At 35.6% G+C, this 17,544-nt stretch overlaps 1 protein-coding gene across 1 annotated transcript in view; it reads right to left on the bottom strand.

The window, feature by feature from the left end:
• The window catches only part of SAMSN1 (SAM domain, SH3 domain and nuclear localization signals 1), a 151,939-nt gene that overhangs the window by 121,840 nt on the left and 12,555 nt on the right, over positions 1 to 17,544 (bottom strand). Inside the window, exon 4 of the mRNA XM_057696114.1 lies at positions 5,876 to 6,007. Coding sequence (XP_057552097.1) covers positions 5,876 to 5,998 — 123 coding nt within the window. The 5' untranslated portion in view covers positions 5,999 to 6,007. The remainder of the gene's footprint in view (positions 1 to 5,875; positions 6,008 to 17,544) is intronic.

Below are 17,544 nucleotides of genomic sequence, written 5' to 3' on the forward strand. Positions count from 1 at the left end.
GCGGACTGAAGACTGATTACAGTGAAGGAAAATCTTCTCAGGTAGATAAACTACTGGTCAGCTAGGTTGTTCTTCCCTTCAGTTGCTCTTCTCATAGTGGGTAATGGTTTTGTGCTGGTGCCACCTCATCCTCCAACCCAGATTCCTTAATGATCAATGACATGCACAGCCAAGATGGCAGGCTGGGTCATGGATCCTGCCAGTGGCTATGGAACAGAGCAAAACTAACTGGCCAAGAGGGCATTAAACCCTTGACCTTGGCCTCATTAGTGCTGAGCTCTAAACAACTGTTAGACATGCATCGGATCATTTGTCTTTAAAACTATGTTTGTATCTGCTATATTATGCTCTCGTTAACATCTGGTAGCTGGAAAAAATTTAATTGATTTCTCCAGTGATTTTATCAGTGCAGAATGTTGATGAGTGAGTACATTAAAAAATTAAACTTTCAATTAAAAATATTTAAGTTAAAATGAACCAACAAAACAAAACACCTGAAATATAAATTGGGCTAACAAGAGCCACCGTGATAGATTTTCCTGTTTACTGTTATTTACACGTGGAAGGAAATCTCGGGATGAGTGTCAAATATTGCACTCAAACTGAGTGTTCATGATTTGAAGCAATTTGTGGAAATTAAAATATTGGGTTTTCTAATGCATATCAACAATAAATCCTACTACTTCCTTCTTGTCCATCCCAGTAAAAATCAATGCTTTTAGGTAAGGAGCGTTGATTACGAATCATTTTGAGCAGTTATTTTCAAATGACATCCAAGCTTGAATGAGAGTTTGACTTAAAGTCATTTAATCAAGGATATTAAATTAAAGGATCACTCTGCCCTGGTGTGATGGGTTGTAGAAGGAAGGAAAATGAACATTAATATGCATTATGCCAGGTGCTTAACGTTTGTTATAACATATGATTCTCACTACAAACCAAGAGACAGACATTTTTATCCCTATTCTATTGCTTAGAAAACTTAGGGTCAGAGAAGTTCAATAACATTCTCAAGGATACACAGTTCTCAGCTGCCTAGGGAATAGGAATAAAACTCAAGTTTATTAACTTCATTGCCTGTCTCAAGTTCTCTCTGCTATGTCATATATATATATATGTGTGTATATATATATATATGTGGTTGATTCTATAGGTACAGAATCAAGCAGTAGCAGCCTACATTTTAACTAATGTAATATACATATGTATCAGATTATATTTAATGTATATACAATAAGGTTGGATTCTTTATCTTTCTATCTTCCCCTCCTCTTCACTTCTCATCTCCCCAAAACATATTCTCCCACTCAGCTTCTCCTACTCTTTCTAACTCTTGCATAGATGTACATGCATAGCACGCATGCGCGCACACACACACACACACACACACACACGCACACGCACACGCTTGGGACAGAAAAGCCAAAGAACTATAGTAGCATTTGGGAAGCCAGAACTGCAGTCTTGACTCCATCCCTCATTTCAGACAAGTGATTAATCTCAGTCTCCTCATTGGTTAATATACTTATTCCCTTTGTTTTTGTCTCTTCTTTAAAGTATATAACTAAGTGTTTATCATCAAGTATTTGTATACTTTATATTTCCCTAAGTAAAATGCGGAATTGGTATTATCTGGTTACTTTGATGCCTCAGCATCACCAGCAATTTCAAACCTCTAATTCTGTGCTGTCCAATATGATAGCATTTCTGACCGTATGTGGCTGTTGAGCAATTGATATTTGGTTGGTCTGACCAAGGAACTAAATTTTAATTTAACTTAATTTAATTTAATTTAATTTTAATTTCTAAATTGAAGCTGGGTCAAAATGCACAATTTTTATTGTTTCATCAGGAGCGGGATTCACTTTAACCACTGAAACTTTAGCATCTGAATTGAGATGTATAAGATTCACACCATATTTCAAAATGTAAGTGTGAATATAAAATATCTCATTAATTTTTATAATAATCACATGTTGAAACAACAATCTTTTCCATATACTTGCTTAAATACATTATTAAATGAATTTCCACCTGTTTCTTGTCTTAAAAATGTCACTGCCTGGGTCAACAAACTTTTTCCATGAAAAGTTAGATAGAAATATTTTAGGCTCTGTGGGCCACATACAGCTTCTATGGCATGGTCTTCTTTATTTTTGTTTTTGTTTTTAAACAAATTGTTTAACGTAAAAGCGGTTCTTAGCTCATAAGCAGTACACACACAGGCCACATGGAGCCGTAGCTCTAGCCGCAGCTCTGTTGTGACACATCTGCCTTTCTAACTCCGGTGCTCAGTAGCAAGAAGGGATGCTCGTCTCTGAAACTGAACTAGGCTGAATCCACACCTAGGATTGTTCTCATTCTACAGAGGAGGACACTGAGGTCTAGAGAATTTAAGCAACTTCCCCAGGTCAAATAGCTGGTAAGTGCAGAGCTAGAATGAGAATTCATATCTGCCCAGCTCCAAAGCTCACATATGACACTGCATCATATGTTCTCCATTATCAAGACTTTCTTTAGTTTGATTTATGAACCTTCACTGATCCACTCACTTAGCTTACCAGTATTCACTGAGTGAATATTTGTGTAACATACAAATAATAGAGACATTTCTCCTGTTCCACATTTAAGCTCATTTTTGAAAAGGCTCAAATATCTTATGAATTTAATTTATGAGATACAAAATGAAGTGGAAAATTGACAATTATTTGCTTACTTCAATCAATATAGATGGCAAGCCTCATAATTCAGTCTTGATGCTGTTAACCCCAAATTGGCAGAGGTACAAACATTTTATGTTCTCACTTTTTTTTCTAATTCAAGATCATTTATTAGCTTCAGACATAATAAAGAGGTGCTAAAATAGGTACAGAATCAAGCAGTAACAGTCTACATTTTAACTAATGTAATAATAAAGTAGTCAATCTTTAGTTAGGCTAGTATGTTAGTCTATTTTTTTTCAGCGTATTTGCTTAGTTACATGATTATTCACCTTGTCAAAATTTTTAGCTAGTAGTTTTCTTTTTTTTGGCAGTAGTCCTCCAAAACTCTCTGGTTTTGTTATATACTACAAATGGATCTCTTACTATCTTTATAAAATTTAATAAAATCTCAATTTAAATCAGTTTCTCTTTAGACCAGCTCTCCATTACCAACCCCTCCTAGAGCTGCAATTAAATTGTAAATGGGATATTTTTGATGTTCTGCATTTAAAATCCCAACATTAGCTTCTTTCCCTTAAACACCTTCTCTGTCCTTAATTGTGCAGTTGGTCTACACTTGATCATCTCCTTTGGGACTTGGGAACACCTTACATTCACCTATGTAATGTCTCACTTTGACTAACACAGTGTTTTTCACATAGCAAAACTCCTAATAAGGATGCATAAATAAAATAGCTTTAAGGGAAGCCAAGAGGCCGAGGACGCTTCTCTCATTTTAATTTTTCTTTTCAATTCATGTGGCAAATGACACTATTTTTTAGTATGGGCTCTAAATTTCCACTGTAACAACTAGATATGCTGTCAGGTTGGGTATAAAGAGTTTAAGTTTGAGAGCACCTCTCCCCTACAAGAAAATTACAAATACATTTGGGCTGAGGACTCTCAGAGCTTGAGGAATAACTCCATTAACTTTAGGGGTGTTTTCATAGTATTTTTTAAACATTAATCCAAAAGAAGAATCTATGTCCAATACTATTAAGACTGGTCCAAATCTTTTTTTCCTTGAATTAGAAAAAAAAAGTTGAGACTAATAAGTGAGAAAAAGCATCCATTCTTCGGAGGCTTGGATGGAAAGTCAGGAAAGTTCTAAATCACTAAATTTCATTATTAAAAGACTAACTTTGTTTTATCCGAGCTGTGGAATCATTTTCATTAGGAATAAAATAGCTGTCAATGATAATTTGATGCAATTGGTATAATTCAAAAGTTGAATAGTGGAATCAATAATTGAACCAGTTGTTTTTCTGTGTGTGTGTATATGTGTACATATATGTATCCATATATACATTTATACTTGTACATATGCATATATTTAAAAATTAGTGACATATATGTTATATATATGTATATATAAAATGTATATATATATACCTCAGTATTTAATTATATACATAGAAAGACAGAAATATATATACAGAGAGAGCTGTAGCAATTTAAATCATGTTTTTATTATTCTCATCTACTTTTGCAATGTAGTTTGATAACAATCCTAGTAGACTGGTTGGCCATGAACTTGTTTATTTTTCATGCTTACTTATTAAACTCACATGTTTAAGGAAATATCTTCAGGCTTTTCAGCCTATTCAATTTTTCTTTTTAATTATAGAGTAAAAATGCTTACAAACATTTTGCAATGTCAGTTGACAGTCTCCATGTAAATGGGCTCTCTCTCTCTCTCTCACGCACACATTAAGACGTAAAATGTACTGCTGCTTCCTCTTAAGCATATCTGTCCACATCAACATCTTTTGGATTTTAGAAAGGGTACAGAGTTGAGGGAAGAGTTTCCACTACACTAATTTTTAAAATTATATTTACTTACTGAGACTTATTATTGAACTTGTTTACTAACAGTATATTACATTTTAGTTGATCTAAGTTTCTGGAGAACAGAAACGTTCCGTAAGCTGGGAAAATAAGAAGTTTTCAATGTCCCCAAAGAATAAAGTAGGTAGCTGTGCAGGTAGGTGTAAAACTCAAAGGCATTTTACTCTAACTCTTTCTCTAGAGGAAAAAAAAAGATGTGAGTTTGAATCCTGGGTCATCCTCTTTTTAACTGGGAAAGTTCTTTAGCCTTTCTCAACATTGCTAAACCTCTGTTAAGTTATTGTGAGGATCAACACAAGTAATTTCATATATAACATCATCTAGTACAGTGCCTGACAAAAAGGAAGCACTGAATAAATGATAGTTAATATTTTTTATTGTTGTTATTGGGGAAATGTATGATTACAAGAATAAGAGGTGACATCTATAAGTATAGAGAAGTTCTTTATTTCCTGCAGACATAGGATCTTTTGTATTGTCCTAAGTCACAATAGAAGCAAAATAAGTGTATTAGAATGGGATTAATTTAAATATAGCGCAATTGACTAAGAAAACAGCCTGCACTGTAAAACAAGAATGGGGCCAATTTTGCAGAGCACGTAGAACTCTATGCCTCTAGTAATTATGAATATAATTCACGGAAACTATTTGCCTTTTCATTCTAGTAATACTCAGTAGTTTGTAAGTTGATGGTGTGTGTCCATAAATTTAAGAAGCAGCTTAATAAAGTGGTTAGCACAAACTTCAAAGCAGGCTCTGGTATGCTGGAGTCGGCACTAAAGAGAATGAATAGTTAAACATTCAGATACTGTAAGCCTGTTATTAAACCACTGATAGTTAGAAATCAACCATGGTAGGAGCATTTACAGTATGGAAATTGGCAAATGCTACACATTTCAGGTTCCCCACATCTACACCGAAAACCTGATTCACGAGTAAACTGCTGATACACTGCTGATGCTGACATATATATATTTAATTGCCAGCTTTAACACTTAATGGCTTATAGTCTTTAACAAGTTATGTTGTATTTCTCTCCTGCAATTTCCTCATCTAGAAAATGATACAATTATTTCTTTGTCATAAGGTTGCTTTTGATTAAGTGATTTAAGTGACATAATCACCTAATACATACTTTGTGAATGGTAGTTCATACTAATAAGTCAAAATCATGTAAGAGACAACAGTGAAGAGAAAAGCAGAAACAAAAAGTAAATGAAGAACTTTCTGAAAACAGGGTCGTTTTGCTGTATTAACAGGTTTCATTAAGCAAGTGATTCTAAATATATAATAGAGAAGAGGTGATCCACTCCAGAGTCACTCACCATGAAGAGATTGCTGTGTGGGTTTCCATTTTCCCCAGAGGGTGAGAAAAGAGAGTCAGTTCTACCAGACGGGCTCTCTTGGTGAGCCTGTTGTTCTGGGACTGGCTCATATAAGCTGTCCATAGAGCCCTCCTGCAATAAGGAGATTTCTGAGTCAAGGAATAACGAAATGATAATTTTCACTGAAAGTCATCTACCCACCCATATATATAGCACCCAATCTAAATAACGCTGTGCATTGGGATTACACGTTTAAGGGATACCAGTGTTCAACAGCGAACAAGACAGTAAGTAGAGACGTTCTTGGCACTTATTACAGAGCCAGGAATTCAAACAATAGTCGGAGTGTTGGGGACTCATGCACAAAATGAGGCAAGTTCTCAAGAAACTTGACGAAGACATCAAGTTGAAGGTACTAAATAAAGACCTATTTGGACACCAATAAACTGTGTTGGGTGTTAGGTCATAGGTTTTAGTTATATGTATCCCTCTAATTAGAGTACTAATTAGTACTAATTAGTACTAATTAGAACTATGTCCTTGTATAAGAAACACAATCTGTTGTACTTCCACCTCCTCAACTATGAAGTTGCAGTGTCATTCACCTTACAGAGAAACTCTCAGGATAAAATGAATACGATGTATGCTTTGAAAGAGCAGAAGAATTTCACAAGTACAATAAAGGCATTCATATTAATGTTTACAGTATTTATCTTAATAAATAATATTGTCCATTTGTTTTTATCCTTTTATAGAATAATGAATTTTAAAATGTATGAGTTTGCATTTAAAACCATTGTGAACTCTATGTTACATCTTTGTATTTGGGAAGCAAACTTATTAACTGAATTGACTTACTTTTTTTTTCCTTTTAAGACAGAATTGGTCTAGTTATGGTATCATCTGGAAACAATCTTAAGGGAAAGTGGTATACGTTTAGTATATTGAAAATTTCTAGTTGTAGTAACTTGTGATGCTGATATTGGTGTCATAATATAAAGGTCTGCTGGATTATGAAAATGTTTTCTTGCCTGAAACAATGAGTGAAAAACCATAGTGTTGCACTGAAAATGTTCTCATCTTTAAAAATATATTTTTTTAAGATATAAGCAAAGTAAAGATTAAATTGTAGTCACATTGTCTACCTTTAAAAATTTCAACCAATACGTTTTACAGTTCCATAATTCAAGTAACTTCTCCTCCAAACACATGGAAAATTATCAAGAAAATTTAAAAGAGCTAAGTAAGCCCTAAGACATGTGTGCTTTAAATACCTAAACATGTCAGGGAAACTGAAAACCTCACAGAAGCACAAAGTGGTGAATGGAGGTTAAGCTTTGGACCTGTTAGGTGCCCACCCACAAACGGGCAGCACTGATGGATCTTGGGCCTTGTGGTGTAATGTGTAATAGCCATCTTCCACATAAAGCAAACTCCGTGCTGAAATCCAAGGGCTACAGCAGCACCCACAGCTATGAAAGGAGGCTGAAAAGTGCCCCTTCCCATAGCTGCTGGGGCTCTTGCTTCTAGGAAGCCGTAGACCAGAAAAGCAAAATTCAACAACACAGCCAGCAAACTGGGATTAGAAACAAGCTGCCAGCTGGTCCAGTGGCTGGATCAGTCATACACCAAATATCATCTCAGGATGAGATCCCTGGACCAGCAATATAAGCCTTGGTTCTAAACTGGAGTCTCAGAGAAACTGCAGATTTATGCCTCACAACCAGATGGAGAAAGGTAGAGAGGCCAAGAAGGAGAGAAAAGTGAGAGGGGGAGGGTAGAGGTGACAGGGAGAGGAGAGACAGAGACAGAGACACAGAGATAGACAGAGCGAGATAAGAGAAAAAGAGTTATCATTCAACAATAACCAAAACACAGGAAGGGATCAAATGCTGAGAAAGAGAGTCGACTGAATTGGCAATCTGAAAATAAAGCCATCTCAATTCCAGATGAAATTAACATCATAAAATGGATGAAAATAATTTAAGAAAGAATATCATCTTCACAGGGCTCAATAAGAAAGGAATATACAATTAAAAATAAATAACCTATGATGAAAATAAAACAGGCAGAAAGGAAACCAAAAATAAACAAAGAAAAATTCTTGAAAATGAATAATGTAATCATAGAAATTTGTATTAAATAATCAAAAATTGCAATGAACTGGACCTCTTAAAAGAATTAGCAAATGCTGAAGAGTTCACCCAGGATGCAGCATAAAAGGATAAATAGAAAACACATGAAACATTTGGGTAACGTTGTGGAGGACATATTGGGGCATTACAGCATCCTAGTAATAGGAATTCTAGAAAAATAAAATATCAGATTTTTCCTGTCAAGTCAAGAAAACTATGGACTGATTTTAATTATAGTTTTAAGAAATCCTAAATGTAGTGTTAGCAAAATTAAATTTAATAATGTATTTAAAAATACACATGACCAATTAGTGTTTAATACAGGAATATATAATTTGTTTCAACATTTAAATATACTGTAACATATTTAAAAGAAATCTTATCATTTCAGTAAATATTCTAAGGCATTTAAAAAATTTATTATTCATCCTTGATAAAATCTCAGCAAATTAAGAAAAGGCAGGACTTCCTCGACCTCATTAGAGTTATTTATCAAAAACCTCAGGAAGACTCAATTAAAGGTAATTACATGAATGTTAGAAACAAGACTAGGATGCCTGCCATCATAGCATTTTTACTTGTCAATGTTACAGAAGAGAGAGAGAGAAGCTGAGAATGGTATGATTACTAAAGAAGAGGAAAACTTACAGATTACCTGCATTAAAAAGTCTCAGAAAAACCACAGACTACCAGAATTTTAAAAATTCAGCAAAACGACTTATTTGCAGTATCCATATTTGAAAATCAATAATGTATCTATAAATCAGCAAAAACAAATTAAGAAAAAATTAATAACAACAACGAAAATTCTTAGACCATTAGCAATAAAGTTGGCTAAACATGTGCAAGAATTTTATAGAGAAAATTATAAATGTCATTAAAGACCATGAAGAAGATCAGAATAAATGAAAAGCTATACATGTTTACAGATGGGAGGCCTCAGCCTCATAATGAAGTCAATTTCCCCTAAAGGTGTAAACTTCAAATTCATTTTAACCAAAATCCTATCAGAGATTTTCATATAACTTGACAAGATGATTCTGTATTTATGTAGAAGCACCAAGACTTTAAAAGTCCACATTTTGAAGGACAAGGAGAGGGTAGTCTTCTGAGTAACACACCTGCTTGGAGTTAGAATTACCTTAATAAGTATAAAGAACAGTCATGAAGAAAAGGATGGAGAGAAAAGGGATAAAATATATAAACCAAATAAAGATAAAGGCAGCATCATGTCAAATCATTGAAGAGATGGTGCAGGGATAATTTATTTGCAACCTTATTGGGTTACAAAGCCAAGTTAAACTCCATAAATATATGATGAGCTCAACAAGAAAATCATCTTGCTTCTAATGAGCAAATGCTCTAAAAGCCTTATCACAATGTAAATTCTAAGAAAAATTCTGGATTCAGAGTGATACACGTAAAAGGATAGTCCTATCTGCCTGTTGAAAGATAGACCCCATTTGGAGTTTATGGATCCAAAATAATAGCGATCACCTTTAATGGATTATTTATAGTATCCTTGGTTCAGAATGGGTAGTTCATTAAGTTTGCTTTATATTTCTCTTAAAAACCCCATTTACTAAGAGATTTACAATTTGCCCCTACACTTAAGAGAATGTTTAACTCTTTCACTGACTTTCCTTAGTGATAATCTTTATGTGATGCTTAATATTTTAAATCTCCTCCTTCCTAGAGATTTAAAGGTCAATATATTCATATCCATTTCCACTTTCCAATTCTGCAATTTTCCCACTAAATCAGTAGTTTTTAATCTCTTTTTAAAAATGCTGTGTCCCATATGTTCACATTCCTACAGGCACAGACGAAATATGAATTATGCACCAATTCCTGGCAAAAACTGTAACCCCACCCCTTTTTCACAGTTCATAACAGCACAGTAGGGTGTCACAACACCTTGGTTGAGAGCCCATACACTAAATAACTTTATTTCCCAAGAAGGAATAAAAATACCTTAAATAGTTTTGATTTTTTCCCAAGGAACTTGTGGACATTTTCTTATTAAAGCAGTTAATTTTGATCACATATAAACTTTGGAATGCTTACACAAAATAAGTTAGTGTTCATGATAGTTCAGTATGTTTCTGAGCAAGTAACTTTTTAAGGATAACTTAAAAAGATGGCAAAGCGTTGCAGTCAAATCGAGTCCATGAGGCATGGTTTTGAAGCAATCCTTTTTGAGTACGTGCCTTCTTCCCTATATTACAGAGAAAGACAGTCTTGCTCATTACATGGTTATATGTCTTCAGCAGCAGGATTACAAAGCGTATGCCGTGCTATGCTGAGCTATGCTATGTTACAGAAACGTTAGCATCCTGATTATAGTACCATTCAGATTGATTCCAGAACACAGTCATTTCTGCTGCTACACTGCCTATTTCCATGGGAAGTATATTCATGTAAACCACACAGAGCTCTTTTAGAGCAACGAGAAAAGAATGCACAATACCACTTAAATCACCTGAAATGGGTTTTCTCCAGTCAGAGTTATATGACACAAAGCAAAGTTGAGCACTGGCAGTTATTTTGTAAATCGGGACTATACAGCCAAACTGACTCGATGATTCAGCCTGCCACGACTCACGATTGCATTTTATTTTTCAAGATGCTCTAAGAGTAAATCCCTTATCTTGGCTTAAAATGCCTCCTGTTTGGGTATTACAACCTACGTCAGCACCATCTCTAGCACTTATGTTAATCTTACTTGCAATTTGGAAAGAAAACAAACATCAAAGTAAACCATTTTATTTCCTCAAATGACAGGGCCCTCCCATCGACATCTTGAAAAACCAATGAATAGGCATAATACCCTGCTGTAAACACAGATAGAAATGAATAAAACTATTTTTGAAATCCATTTTTAGCATTGGCAGATGGTCACAATTGCAGGTTAGAGTTAGAAAGTATTTCCAGATCTATGACGACCTGCTAACTTCCACTGATCCACTTCAGGCTAAAGAAAAAAAAAGCAATAACGCAAAAAAGAATTTGCGAGGTGCTTACACCCTTGAATGAGCACATGTGCAGGAGTGGATTAATCTATTGTACCTTGCATTTATTTACAGTGCTGTGTAACTCAGAAAGCTGCCTCCATGGTAGTTTAACCAAGCCAACATTGAACAGAAGTCATTACTCGAACAATAAAGAAGAAGTTTTGATTCCTAGGAATGTCCCAAAGCAAAGCCAGCAACCCAAATGCAGCATATTTTGCAAAAAAAAATTCTCATATTCAACAATAAAAAGAAGAAAATAGTTCCTCAAAAATACTATTTACATATCCCACTTAGAAATTCAGTATCAAAATGTTAAGTAACTACTAGTCATTGTTATAGATAAATATGTACTCTTTTTGTAAATTACTTGCCTCTGAATAGAGTTGGCTTAAATTCTTTAATGAAAACATTCTTCCTCCTTTATCTGATGTGGACTTTCTTATGAGACCCTAAAATGTATTAATATCACCACTCAGGAAGTTTAGGGTAGACCCTAATTCCATACAATAAAATAAAAATGAGGATATGAAGGGTGAACGTAAAAAAAAAAAGAAAACTTACCAGTGAAAAGCAGAAAAGATTCATGTGGGTCAGCTTTAGCCCCCTGTTGCTGTGCCCCTTGTAGCTGTCTCTTGCCTTCACAGCTGTTTGGACAGTTCTCCTGGGAGATTACTACCAAGTAAAATCCCTGCCATAATCCCATGGATTCACAGACCATTATCAAATGAGATGGGTCTTTACTGAACACACAATTTTCTAAATTAATGAGGAACCCTGACTAACAAAATGAGAGAATGAGCCTTACCATGATCTTTGTAAACAGATTTCAAAGGTGGCAATAATATTCCTAAAATCTGGAGCAAAAATGCAGTGAAACCAACCATAGGCCTATCTAACTAAATTGAAAATATGAAGCACGCCCTGAAGAAAATGTCATCCTCCAATATAAAAGTAACACCTTCCCTTCAAAGGGTTAGTTCAAGGCTCTGTACCATGCGCCTCCCCGTCTCCCATGCCTTTTTTCTCTTTAATTTTTTTAATTAAAAAAATTTTGGATATCTTACATGCAAGATACTGAAATAAGCACTTTTTCTGGTGGTAAAATACACGTAAATTAAAATTTCCAACTCTAAACATTTTAAATGTACAGTTTTGTGGCATTAAGTGTATTTAATTCACATTGTTGTGTGACCATCATCACCATCCGCCTCCAGAACTTATCCATCTTATAAAATTGAAACTCTAGACCCATTAAACACTAACTCCCGCTTCCTCCCTCCCCCCAGCGCCTGGCAACTACCATTCTACTTTCTGTTTCTAAGAATTTCACTATTCTAGGTACCTCATTTAAGTGGAATCATGCAGTATTTGCCTTCTGTTAATTGGCTTCTTTCACCTAGAATGATGTCTTCAAGGCTCACTCATGTTGTAGCATGTGTGATAATTTCTTTCTTTTTTAAGGACAAATAATATTCATCAAGTGTATGTACCATATTTTATCTATTCATTTGTTGATGGACACAGGTTGCTTTTATCTTTCGGCTATTGTGAAAAATGCTGCTACGAGTGTACGCAAATCTATTTGTGTCGCTGCTTTTAATTCTTTTGAATATATACGCTAAGGTAGAATTGCTACAAAATTTACATCTCGCAAACATGCTTCTTCCTCAGTTGGTTCTGGACTTTTTTTTCCTTTGAATTGCATTTAATTCTAGTACCCCTGGAAAGAGCAACTACAGTTGTCCCTGGTCCTTTAATTAGGAATACCTACAGTGTTACATTGTAAACTTCTGCTTTGGAGAGTTATTAGCTAAGAATGCTTTGAGTTCCATGTAACAGACCACATGACAGAGTGCTTACTCATGACTAAGAGCTGTTCTTCTCATGTAAGAATTGGTCTGCAGACTGACAACTGTTGGCATCGATGCAGAAGGTCAGTGAGGTCAGGGTCATGGTCACTAGCTGCAGTCCCCCTGCCCTCCCCTTCAAGGTCTGAATATAGATGCAGAAACTCAAAGCATCAAGTCCTCACACTTTTGGATGAAGGAATCCGACATCATAGGCGCCAATGTCAACAGCCCTCTGTGTTTGGCTGCCTTTCTATGATTCCTCCCAACAGCCTCAGCATTTCTGTGTAAGTTTTGCTATTCCTGCATAGTTTCTCAAAGTTAGTGCTTTGGAGGAGTATCATTTAAGGTACACTTTGAGAAGATGTAATATTAAAATTTAATCAAAACCAGATGAAACTAAAACTTTGAATCTCTTCCTTAGGGTCTCTTTTAGGAGCTATAACATTACTTCAAGTCCCAATATTAAAAAAAAAAATTCATCATGAAATTTTCACACATACTCAAAAGTTGAGTTCAATAATCCCTCCATATTTCCATCACCTATATGCAAAAATTATCAAGATATCTTGTTTTATCCTTATCATTTTTCTTTCCTGCTAAAGTGTTTTAAACCCAGACATAATGCCATTTCACTCCTACATACCTTCACTCTGTATCTCTAAAATTTTTTTGACATTTTCTTAGATAATCAGAGTGCCATTGCTGCACTTAAAAATTATACCTGGATAACTTCAACTACCTCCTTGTGTCACACCCCCCTCAGAGACAGGGCGTGTCTTTCCCCCATCCCTTAGATATGGGCTGAGGCTGTGACTACACTGATAAGTATTTACAGACTAGGGCAGCAGTATCACTGTGCCAGATCTGAGCCTAGCCTTTAAGAGACTGCCAGCTTCCACTTCCTTCTTCTTTGAATCCAGCTGTCCTATTGTAAGGAAGCTCAAGCAGCACATAAAGAGAGCTACATGAAAGGACATTGAAGGCTCCTGTGACAATCCCAGCTGCTTCTCAGGTTTATAGCCAGCACCAAAGTTCCAGTCCCGCGAGTGAGGCCCTCTTGGGAGTAAATTCCCAAGTCCCTGGCAAGCCACCCTAGCTATGCCAGATGGAGCAGAAAGCTGTCTCCCAAGAGGTCTGACCGAGTTAGAAAATTGTGAGAAAATAAATTATTGTTTTTTTAAGCCACTAAGTTACGGGTGATTTGTTATGTGACAAGATAGCCAAATCACTTTCCATAATTAAATTCCCCAATGATTTAAAAAAAAAAGATAACTTTTCATTTGCTCCATTTGAATCAAGATCAAACAAGTACCACATGTCACATTTGGTTATCATGTCTCTCAAGTCTTTTTAATCTTGAACTCTTTGCTTCTCTCTCTCTCTCCTTTGCCACTAACTTCGCAGAAATTAGGTGCTGTTAAATGTATCACATTCAGAATTTTCTTTTTGCTTCTTTTTGCCTCATTTAACTTATTCTTCTATCTCTAGTATCTCCTCTAAATGGAAAACAGCTCTTTCCTACAGATGGAAATTGCTTAGATTCTGAATCAACTTTTTGCAAGAACATTTCATAGGTGGTTCTGGGTGCTGTACATTGTATCATATCAGGAGGCACTTAATAGTTCTCCCTTTTGTGGATACTAAGTTTCATCAATTGATTACCAAAACTTCAATAAATTATTTCATTAGGAGCTACAAAGTGATCTTGTAAATTATATGTCACCCTGCATTACTTTCCTGGAAAATTTTGTAAGGTAGAAATGTCTTTCATCACCTCGTGCTATGGTTTACCTAAAACATAGCACATAGACGAAAAAGAAGGACATGTGACAATTTCAGAGTAAGGGATTAGTGTTCCAGTTATTTTTTCAATGGTACCCAATGGATTTATTATTTTTCTCTCCCGCCTCCACCTCCTTTTTCTTCCTTTCTCTCTTTCTCATAGCATCATGAGCTTATAGACTTTTATATATATAATAGGCTTCAGCTAATTCTCCCATATTTTTGATGCCCAATTATGTCCTATCTTTGACCATTGAGAGACTTTTGGTTACCGCATTCTAGCAAAGAACAGCTTAACATTCTTAAAGTTTCCTGAATTATAGCATAACAGGGAGTTCTGGGCTCATTTTGTACATTTTCTTCCTCAGATTGAGAGTCAACCAGCCCGAACATAGCACAGGGAGATCAACTGGATGTTTGGTGATGACCGAGAGGGGTGGCATAGGGAGGGTGGGAGGGAGGCTCAAGAGGGAGGGGATATGGGGATATATGTATAAATACAGCTGATTCACTTTGTTTTACAGTGGAAACTTGCACAACATTGTAAAGCAATCATACTCCAATAAAGATCTAAAAAAAAAAATGAAATCTTTCAATAGTTTCTAAAAGGCCAAATCTATGTGCCATGGTGTTTTGCTGTTCATTTTTCCTCTCTGATTCTCATTTGGTTTTTTTTTCTTCCATTTTTTTAAATTGGGGTACAGTTGCTTTACAATGTTGTGTTAGTTTCAGACCTAAATGTAATACTGGACACTATAAAACTCTTAGAAGAAAACATAAGAAGAACACTCTTTGACATAAATCACAGCAAGATCACTTGCTTAAGACATCAGTTATTTTCCACATATAATGGTTAGAGAACTGATTTCTTCAAACTACCTATTTGTGGTACAATTTAGAGTCAGAGGTCCCTCCTTGTAATTCTTCTGTTACATGGACTCCTGTCATTTGGGAGGAGGTGGCTACTGGGAGAATCCAAAGATAACACTGTAGTATCTAACTTTTTAAATCTTTGTAAAAATTTACTTGCTGTATTTTTTTCTTCAACTTGAAATTTTCCTAACACCTGTATCTGGTAGAAGCAATAAAAACAATAAAATGTTCTAAGATTCTTTCTGCAAAAGGACCCTGAGGTGTTTTATGTCACACCAGGACACCCACTCCCTAGAAGTGACAGCTAGTTCAAAGAGCAGAATAGGGTCTGGTGGCACAGCAAATGTCCCTATTGCCTCCCCTCACATCCTTCTTTTCTCAGATGCTGAAAAGTAACTGTCTTTTATCTATTTCCTCTGCAGGTAGAATTTCTGTACTCTATAAGATGACAGTTACTTTTCATTCCAACAGGTAGTTGTTATGATAGTGTGCAAAGATCTTAAGTTGTTATGATAGTGTGCAAAGATCTTAAGCTCTGGAACTGGACAGACCTGCATTTGAATTCAGTAACTTACTACGAAATTTTTGACACATCACTTAACTTCTCTGAATGCCAATTTCCACTTCTATAAAAAAAAGTGATGATAAAATCTGTCTTAAAGCCTGTTTATATAAATTGATAGCAACATATGTAGCTTGAATTCCAGGAATAATTCAGCAGGCTGCTATCATGAATTAGTTTGGTCACGTCTTCCAATTAAGGTGTGTACCAAGAACAGCCACTAAATTTCACTGTCTCACTCAAAAAGAAGGAAGGAAGTGTGTGTCATGGCCAAAGTACATCAGAGCAGAAGCCACAACATCTGAATTCTATACCTAGCCCTAGACCTATGGGACTCTGTGACAAACTCAAAGGGTTTTTCAGCTTCTTTACCAATGAAACAGAGATAGACTAAGTCTTTCTCAACATTTTTTACATAAAAGCACACACAAAAAAATGGAAGTTTTCTCAAGGCCCCACCGGCCACTTTTAAGTTCCAGGGAGATGCTGTCTCAGCATGTCTATAACCATTCACAGTGTGTCAGCAGGTACACACCAGTTATACACACCAGTCGAAAAGCTGGTCTGGAGGATATCTAAAATCCCTCTAGCTCCTGACACTTGTGATGGATATTTCAGAGCAGGGAAAGTGGTAAAGTTAGAGTAAGGGAGAGGAAAAAGCCTTTCAAGTTAGATAGAGGTAAATCTAATGTTTATGTTCAAATTTGTGGACTGCTGCAGGAAATTATAGTACAGACAATTCTGAGACTCCACCATATCCCCAGGTGACACTTCCTTAAATTAAACTGAAATAATTATAAATCACACTATCTTTTTCATTGCAAAGGACCGTCAACTCAATATTCACTTATTTCATAAACAAAGGACGGAAGTAAAGTCATGAATTTTAAAGAAGTGTAATTAGAGTAGTAGAACATAAAATACCCATCATTTTGGAAATAATGCATAAACAATATTACCATCACATCTATTAGCTGGTTAACTCAGATAACATTGTTTTCCCATTTTTAAGTCATCTAGTATCAAAGGAAAAGAGAGGGAGAGAGAAAGGGAGAGGAAGAGGGAGAAGGGTGAAGAAGAGAGGAGAGGAGAGAAGCAGAGAGGAAAGGAGAGGTGAGGAGAGAGTATGTACATTCTCGTCACGAACAATAAGTATTAACCTTTCACGTATTAACCTTTCACGGACAGATTTTGAAGGACAGCTAGGGAGAGTCATATTTGTTAGATACAGGTTTACAGAAATGTGTTGGTTTTGAAATGCTGAAGTTTCTAGCTTTATCTGGTAAAGACTGTCAATGTTTCTTGCAACCAAAGTAGAATTTGATAAGGAGTAAGCTTTTAGGAGGTTTAAGAGATTCATTTTAGAAAGTAGTGATTTACAGATATGGTAGAGAAGAAAAATGTTTCTCAAAGTGCATTCCAGTGGGAGAAGAATCCGTAAACGATATCTCTG

The sequence above is a fragment of the Hippopotamus amphibius genome, chromosome 10 (genome assembly GCF_030028045.1).
Source record: "Hippopotamus amphibius kiboko isolate mHipAmp2 chromosome 10, mHipAmp2.hap2, whole genome shotgun sequence".
In the NCBI taxonomy this organism is placed as follows: Eukaryota; Metazoa; Chordata; class Mammalia; order Artiodactyla; family Hippopotamidae; genus Hippopotamus; species Hippopotamus amphibius.